Below are 7,941 nucleotides of genomic sequence, written 5' to 3' on the forward strand. Positions count from 1 at the left end.
ACTTCTGACACGTCTGTCAGGGTTTTTTGAAGTCTATGTGCACGGACTCCAGTAAGTGCAGTTAGTGACTCTCTCTCTCTCTCTCTCTCTCTCTCTCACACACACACACACACACACACACACACACTATTGTGTGTCCTCAGGAGCTGACAGTGTTCTGGGCCTGTTCTGCTCCTCTGCTCCGATGCCGTCAGCACTCAGCGCCGCCGCTCCTCCTCCTCCACCTCCACCTCCTCCTCCTCCTGCTGCTGCGCTGCTGGGTGTGGCCTCCGTCCCGCTCTGCAGGAACTTGCGTAAGTCTTTCAGCGCCGGCTTGAGCATCTGCACGAGCGCGAGCAGGGCGGCCTGGGTTCCCTCCAGGGCCTGGGCCTGTCTCTCCTGCGCGAAGGCCTGAGCCTCCTGGGAGCGACGCATCATCTGCAGCAGCTCGTTTTGGCCCTCCAGGTGCTGCGCGATCTGTCGGATGTGCACGTTGGTGACCCTCTGCTCCTGCAGCAGGCGGGCCGAGTTGAGGGCGATGCGGCTCTTGAGCTCCTGGGGTTTGGCCTGGCCCTGAGGCGGCGGCGGCGAGGAGGCCGACGCCGTGGCCAGGACCTCCACCGGGGCCTCCACCGCCGTCACGACGGTGGTGGCCGAATCGGTCACCGTGGTGGTGCAGTACTCCACCACGCCTCCGTCCTCCAGGGTGTGATAAGTTGCTTCAGCTGCAAGCCGGGGAAACATGTAGTCAGTCAGAGGGGCTTCTTACATTATCTTGCTTCCTACCTTTCTGTGTGGAGTTTGCATCTTCTCCCTTGTTTCTGCGTGGGTTTCCTCCGGGTTCTCCGGTTTCCTCCCACCGTCCAAAAACATGCAGCAAGTTAATTGGGAAACTATTGGAAAAATTTCCCCAAAAGAGTGAGCGATTGTTTGTCTGTATAATCTGTATTCACTCACTCATTCACACATCTTGGCAATTGAGCGTCTCCAATGATCCTCCTGCATGTTTTGGACTTTGGAGGGGAAAACAGAGAACCCAGAGGAACCCCAAGGAGAACATGGAGACTCCACACAGAAAGCCCGCCCGCCCCGGCAGAATCCAACCTTCGATCATCTTGGTTTGAGGTGGTTGTGCTGAGTTTTCACAAGTAAAAGAATAATAACCGGTAATGTCGGGCACTGGAAGCACAGACATTTCAGGCTGGCTTGTAAAATCATGGTGTCGCTTTCTGAACTTTGAGTTTAAAGCTGCACGGCTGTTATGGAAGTTTGATGTGGCATAATTTCTGGACTATTGAGCTCACCTGAATATAAGAATAAGAATAAGAACAACTTTATCCCGAAGGAAATTGTTAAGCCAGAGTTTCAAGTAAAACATAACAAAAATAAATAATAGTAGGAAATTGTATAAACAGTAAAAAAAAAGGAGGGAGAAGAAGGAATACAAATAAAACTATAAAGTGTCATGGTCAAGGCTATAAAGTGTTTTAAGGTCTTAAAAAGTACAAAGATTTGAATATTCCCTGCGGCTGCACCAGTTAGCTGATTGCTACCTTCATCTTCCTCCTTCGCGCTAAAAACCATTAAAATTGTCTTCTTCCGTGTCGGAATTGAACGTCCTCAGAATTTCACGGTAATTCAATTGGTCCGATGTGACAAAGCTTAATGTTTTGGCGGCATGAAACTTGTTAGCCCAAAAAAAATCCATATATAAGTCGCAATATTATTTAAGCCGCAGTGTTCAAAGCGTATAAAAAAAAGTAGCGGCTTATAGTTTGGAAATTACGGTAATCTGCATTCAGCTCATGTTCCAAATAGAAAAAGGATGTCCGTCAACCAAACAGGAACATTAATTATCTAAAAAAAATGTATTTATTTTTCCACGCCATGCAGCCTGAGTGCCTGTGTATTTGCCGTTAACCTCTGCAGGAGTCCATTGTGGACGGAGGGATTTTGCAGGAGACTTACCATTCAGTGGTTTCGCTTCGTCACAATCCGCTCCCGAGCCAGCAGGAAGAGCTATGACACACACACACACACACACACACACACACACACGCAAACAATGTGAGAGATTCATCAAAGGGAGTCAGCCATCCAATCACTTGACGTCAGCTCTAATAGGAGCATCCAAATGTGTCTGTAAGTGCATCCTCAATGAATCAGGAAACGGAAGACTTCGGTTTCCGAGGCAACCTCGAGCTCATTCTGGGATGTTCCCACATGACCTTAGGCAGCTGATTTTCTCCGGAGTGCTAAATGCTATGAGCGCAACCTGACCAGCACAAAGAATAACCACTTTCTGCTTTCTGACCTTCAGGTTTTTCTCAAATTTATAAAGTTGGGATACTTAAAAGTTATTTTACCAAAAAAAAAAAATATGTATTAACGCTGAAGTGTTTTTAACCTCTGTTTTTTTCTGTTCCTCATATCCAATGAGCTGTCTGCCTCTGGACCTCGACTCTTCTGTGACAGTGCAATGGCTGAGGGTGAGGAAGCTCTTGAGATGCTTTTACAGACAACAGTTTGAATGTTTTTTCTTTTGACTCCAATTGTCCGATATGTCTATCGCCTTCAAGTTCGGCTCTCAAACTTTTCTAAATTTGCAACGTCAATATTCAGCAACACTGATTACGTATCTTTCATCTAAGTAATGACGATAATAACTGATACACTTTCACCCCTGTGCTTGGGGGTGTGTATTTGCAGCAGCATGAGGTCACGTGTCTAAACAGAAGGTGAGCTCGTGCTTCATCAGGAAGAAGAGCGTTAAGCGTCCCCTGATAAGAGGCGGAGGTCAAAGGTGAGCGGTCGTATGTGGGTCATGGATTGTTTTACTTTGCAAGCTGCACTCAACTTTTGAGATGTCGATCTGCACTTTCGCACACCTCAACTGTTTTAATTACAATTTGCACTTTATTTTCCTCAACTTGCACATCCTGTTATTACTGATTACATTTGCACTGTTTACGTAAATTATATCAATAGTTCCTGCCCACAGTCTACGACATTTAACATACATATCCATCTGAATGATATGTTCGTCGTACCCTATCTGTAAATCACATGTAAATTATTGACATATTATATCATGGTCAAATCATTAATATGTTTATTATTGCTGCACCTACTGTTGTTTGCACATCTGGTTAGCTTCAAAACTGCATATGGTTGCCATGTACTCTAATATAATCTGATCTTCACACTTGGTTTTAATAATACGCGTACTTTTGTAAATATCAATATTAATAGTAACATTAATATTTAATATATAAAATAATATTTAATATAAAATAAGAATTTTATTTTACACGTTTCCAAATTGTACACATGACAATGAATACTTATCTCAGTAGGGGTGATTTTTTTTAAAATGCATTTTAAGATAATTAATGGGTCATTTATTTTGTAATATGAGAAAGGCGGTGTTAGTAACAGTTCCGCTCATTGGCTGATTATCAATTCAATTTTTTTCCCTTCACTCGCGCGCGCGCGCCCTTCAAAACATCGCGATATCACAAAACATGAGATGAGACTTCGCAGTTCTCAGTCGACTTCCTGTTTTAGTACGGAGCGCGGGTTTTTTTTTCCCGTTTGTTTTATTTTTTCTCTTACCCCATCCGATTTAAAGCAGAATTGCGAGAGGAGGGGGAAAAAAGGTGTGTATAATAATAATAATAAATCCCCTGCGGACTCACTCTCTGTCAGTGTGACGGTGGCAGCGGCGGCGGCGGCGTTCACCGACACCGGCAGAGTGATCTCCGCGTCCGGGTCTCCGGCGGGCAGGCTGATGATGGTCGCCTCCCCCAGGAGGTTACAGATCCTCTGCTGCATAGCAGTGAGGATGACGGGAACCGGAGTGCAGTCCGCGGAAGTCCCCTCTATGGCCGCCCGCGCCTGGGCCACTTTGCGACGGACCTCCGTCTTCATGTCGGACCACTTCTTTTTCACTTCGGGCAACTCCCGCGGACAGGTGGTGACCGAGTTCACCTTTTTCAGGATGTCGCCCCACGCGTTGTTCTTGGCCATGTGAGTGACGCCGGCATTGAAGTGGTTAACCAGTGTGTGCTTTTGTTTCTCTATTTCCTCCACAATGATTTCCACTTCCCGCTCGGAAAAATTCATTTTCCTTTTTTTCGCCACCGATACCATGCTTGCAGGGAATCCCGCGCCGGCCAGGAGCAGCGTGTGCGTATCGTACGCAAGAATAGGACTCAGTTGATGTGCGCAACGTTAATGGCTTCCAGAATCGGCTTCTTCTTCCGAAACAACAACGCTTACGTTAGCCCGGGACGAAGTTCCGCCCCGCCTCGCTATGATTGGTCAAAAAGTCGGGGTCACGTGATGTGCTAGTCTGCCATTGGCTATTCGCGGTGCTACTCCGTCAACGGGCTGGGCAAACCGTGTCGGTTAAAAACCAAAATAAGATCCTTCTCATTCTTGAAGAGTTTTAACGCCGTAAATGTTGAAGAAAGACAAAAAAAGAAAAAAAAATCTCTTCATATTTGACTATTATTTTTTGTCTAAAGATACGCCAGAAGTTTTCATATTGTGATTCACAAACAAACAAAAAACGTATTCATATTTGAAAGACAAAGTCCTCTCTGTTTTTTAACAACAATGTTTATATTCAGCTTTTTCCTCCCAGTGATTTTGTTTATTAATATTAAATTTATTTATTTATTTATTTTTCTCCTTACGGCTTTTCCCTTCAATGGTCGCCACGGAGAATCCACGTTCTCCATTTTATTATTGTTATTTAATGTTTGTTATTTTTCTGTTCTAGCTTGAAAAAACACACACGCTCTTATCCAGTCAATTGTTACATACATATTCTATACAGGTTTTTCCTCTTTTCCATCCTTTATTAAATATATATTAAGCTCGGTTGTGATTTTAAATGTCTTCAATTTAAAAAAGGGGGAAATGAGTTATTAAATCATTCATGATAAATTATAAATAAGCTTAATAAGCTACAAATGCTGCTGAATGAACCTTTTCATTTAAGTATACAAGCCGATTTCATTTTTATCTATGTCACAGCATGTAACCCAGTTGTGACACTCGCTCGCCTGTTGTAGTTGCTCTCTGCAGTGGACAGAGGTCAGCATGGACACACACATTGGTCTGAGGCTGCATCCCGGTGCTCGGCAAATGATGACGCATTCTGGAAGGCTGGAGAAACGTGTGGTCGAAGAGTATCAGGCACTATAGAAGATAGTGGGGAGATCATGCTGTATGGTTTGGAGAGAGTGGCATTGAGGAAAAAACAGGAGGCAGAGATGAAGATGTTGAGGTTCTCCTTTGGTAGGAATGAGTCCATCAGTGGGACAGCAAATGTTAGATGTTTTGGAGAGAAGGTCAGCGAGGCCAGGCTGAGATGATCGGGCCCTCACAATCCTAACACATGTTGCCTGCTTCCAATTTCAAGGCAGAATCTTCACTTTCTGGCTGACAAATCTCATCTGCTCGCAGGCGCCATGGAATCAAGATCAGAATCAGAAATACTTGATTGATCCCGGAGGAAATGGAGTAATTGAGATAATCACCGTCACACTATTATGGCTGAATGGTGTAAATATAACTGAATCAACGAGTGATACAATCAGTTTTAATTACATCATTATTCTGGGCACCGCACTCAAAGTCGGTGTGAGGCCATATTTAAACTGCAGAGCCTCTGCAGCAATGCCTGATGTGCACGGGCTGCATGACAGGGGAGAAACAAATATCACACGCTATTTTCACAATATAGATTCATGCCACGGAGTTTGGGTTGTCACCGAAAACATCTTGAATAGGAGCTCACGGTGTCCAGAGTAGTTGTTGAAGTTCGATAACCAGAAATCAGACACCGTTATGGGATTTTTTTTTTTTCAGAAAGTTTAATAAATAAGAAAAGAATTGGCCAAAAAATAACAATAACAGAAAAAAAGTAATTTTAAGAGATATAATGTGTATCTGAATGCATAAAATCAAATGGCGTATTTCAATTTTTGAAATTAAAACCAAAAAAAAAATACCATGACTGATTCAATATATACTAAAGTATTGCTGGGCGCAATGGGAGCGCATGAATAATCATACTCCGCACACAGGATTGTTGCCAAATAACGTTACAGTACATTGTTGAGCTCACTGTGAACCCGGTAAACTTTATTCATGACATCATTGTCAAGCACGTGTTTAAAGCTCCGTGGATCCCGAGTCGATATTCTACAGCATTTCCCTGAAGCCGTCTCGCACCATGCTGCTGTAGACGGACTTGTACACCGTCAGAACGTCCTCTGCCGAAGGCCTGAGGTCGGGCTCCTCCTTCTTACACTCCTCGTGAATCTCAAAGAGGTGAAAGTGGACCAGATCCCCTCCGGGCGCCCTCCCCATCAGGAAGCGCGTCACGTCCGGGATCTTCCAGATGTCCGTCCTCTCGTCGTACTCCGGCATGAGATCGTCCGAAAAGGGCCGCCCTTTGTTTCTCAGAGGCCACAGCTGCTCGGGGGCCACAAAGTCGCCCGTGAGCTCCCGGTGGCCGCACTTGGCCATCAAGCCCTTGGCCCGGTCCACCTCCGGCAGAGCGTCCAGGTCGTTCACCACCAGGTGAAAGTCGTTGGTCAGCAGGAACTGCGAGAGCGTTTTCTCAAGGCTGTTGGAGTCACACATCACCCGCCTCCCCGCGGGGCTGTTGTGGAGGAAATGGAGGATGGAGACGTAATCCATGGCCAAGGTCAGCCGCGTCTGCCACGTGTTGTAGTGCTGCTGGTTCTCTCGTTCCAGGACGACCTCTAGATTGAGCAGCGATCCAAGTGGGTGGTACTCGGTGACCAGGGCGTGGTTCTCCATGCAAAAGCCCACCAGCTGCACCACCCAAGGACCCTGCAGGGCCTGCAACATCGACAAGCCATGGAGGAAGTCTTCCCGGTAATCCGGGGAAGAAAGTCTGGACAGTGCCACCTTCTGACTCTTCCACTCCGCCAGATAGACCTGTAACACACAAAGACGCATGCTCGCCGAAATTAAAAAAGGCACAGCGGGCTTTTAGACATGCTGAACACGACAATTCAAATGTCGGGAAGAATAAAAGAGCTCTATCTACCTTCTTCACCGCTCCCTGGCCAATGAGCTTCAGCTTGTGGACTTCAGCTTCCACCTGCGAGCACTGGAGCCAGGGGGTGCAGTTCTTCATGGTGGTCATTTTGAAGTGCCCCGCAGCGCAGCCGCCATGGGGGGACGCCACCCGCCCGCTGTTCTGATGCAGGGACTCCAGGTACAGGTAGATCAGGACGTTACTGAGGAGCAGAGCGGCGAGGCACACCAGCACCACCGGGACGGTGCGGGAGATGCTGCCGCTGCCGGCGCCGCTCCGACCCATGATGCTCTGCTACTGCAGGCGCGAGGAAAATCAGAGGTCAGAATTTAATTTATTTTACACACATGAGCCCTAACATCTAGGCAGATCCTGCTTATAGTTCAAAATCTTTTAGTAAACATGTTCTAACCAAGGCTGATAATTTTCCCAACATGTGACCTTGGTGACCCGAGTTACTTGTGACCTCCTGGTGTTGGTAATAACAAGCATGACACGCAACGTGGAAAAATAAATATATCAGTCGTAGGCCAGTTGCAAGCTCCAAAAATCGCAAATAAAAACAGGAAATTTCGATTCAATTGAGAGGAGTGCAAAACTACGACTGCCATTGACTTTGCGTGCAAACACGCAGGTGAGGGACACCACGCCGGCCGTTCGGCAACACAACCGGCGGCTTTTAACTTCAAACTACGGCGACAAAAACTAAAAAAGTGTCATTTGGGAACAAACCTGGAGCGTCGGTTCACATGATCGGGCTTCTCGACGTCGTGTACCGACAACAGAAGCTACCAATCGGTTGCGGAGCGCCGTCATTCCCGACGACATTCCATCCGCGGCAACTGGCCGGAAGTAGGAAAATCACTTCCGGTTGGATT

General features: G+C 46.2%; 2 protein-coding genes and 1 long non-coding RNA gene across 3 annotated transcripts; 1 reads left to right on the top strand and 2 right to left on the bottom strand.

Moving 5' to 3' along the window:
* Positions 1-105: 105 nt before the first annotated feature.
* Positions 106-4,146, bottom strand: naif1 (nuclear apoptosis inducing factor 1). The gene is made up of 3 exons (XM_086170387.1): positions 3,678-4,146; positions 1,948-1,998; positions 106-704 (listed from the first exon to the last, which is right to left on the bottom strand). Exons 1-3 carry the CDS (start codon positions 4,129-4,131, stop codon positions 127-129), a joined length of 1,083 nt encoding a protein of 360 aa, XP_086026513.1. The 5' UTR covers positions 4,132-4,146; the 3' UTR covers positions 106-126.
* On the top strand, positions 2,087-4,276 carry LOC147220651 (uncharacterized). Its single transcript, XR_015107924.1, has 4 exons — positions 2,087-2,468; positions 2,689-2,782; positions 3,688-4,008; positions 4,140-4,276. It is a non-coding gene; the product is annotated as an uncharacterized LOC147220651 (long non-coding RNA).
* A 1,568-nt stretch (positions 4,277-5,844) lies between these two features.
* Positions 5,845-7,913, bottom strand: pomk (protein O-mannose kinase). Its single transcript, XM_086170519.1, has 3 exons — positions 7,796-7,913; positions 7,073-7,360; positions 5,845-6,960 (listed from the first exon to the last, which is right to left on the bottom strand). Exons 2-3 carry the CDS (start codon positions 7,346-7,348, stop codon positions 6,196-6,198), a joined length of 1,041 nt encoding a protein of 346 aa, XP_086026645.1. The 5' UTR covers positions 7,349-7,360; positions 7,796-7,913; the 3' UTR covers positions 5,845-6,195.
* Between the last annotated feature and the right edge of the window lie 28 nt (positions 7,914-7,941).

This window comes from Fistularia commersonii, chromosome 23 (genome assembly GCF_037954325.1).
Source record: "Fistularia commersonii isolate RoL2024-O1a breed Wild chromosome 23, RoL_Fcom_v1.0, whole genome shotgun sequence".
Taxonomy (NCBI): domain Eukaryota; kingdom Metazoa; phylum Chordata; class Actinopteri; order Syngnathiformes; family Fistulariidae; genus Fistularia; species Fistularia commersonii.

What these genes read in the sequence shown, in the direction of transcription:
- naif1 (XM_086170387.1), bottom strand. Translation starts at nt 4,131, where the DNA reads ATGGTATCGGTGGCGAAAAAAAGGAAAATGAATTTTTCCGAGCGGGAA. An exon ending in CACCGTCACACTGACAGAGA is followed by an intron (nt 1,999 to 3,677) that starts GTGAGTCCGCAG and finishes TGTGTGTCATAG; the next exon opens with CTCTTCCTGCTGGCTCGGGA. An exon ending in CGAAGCGAAACCACTGAATG is followed by an intron (nt 705 to 1,947) that starts GTAAGTCTCCTG and finishes CCCGGCTTGCAG; the next exon opens with CTGAAGCAACTTATCACACC.
- pomk (XM_086170519.1), bottom strand. Translation starts at nt 7,348, where the DNA reads ATGGGTCGGAGCGGCGCCGGCAGCGGCAGCATCTCCCGCACCGTCCCG. An exon ending in GCCAGGGAGCGGTGAAGAAG is followed by an intron (nt 6,961 to 7,072) that starts GTAGATAGAGCT and finishes TGTGTGTTACAG; the next exon opens with GTCTATCTGGCGGAGTGGAA.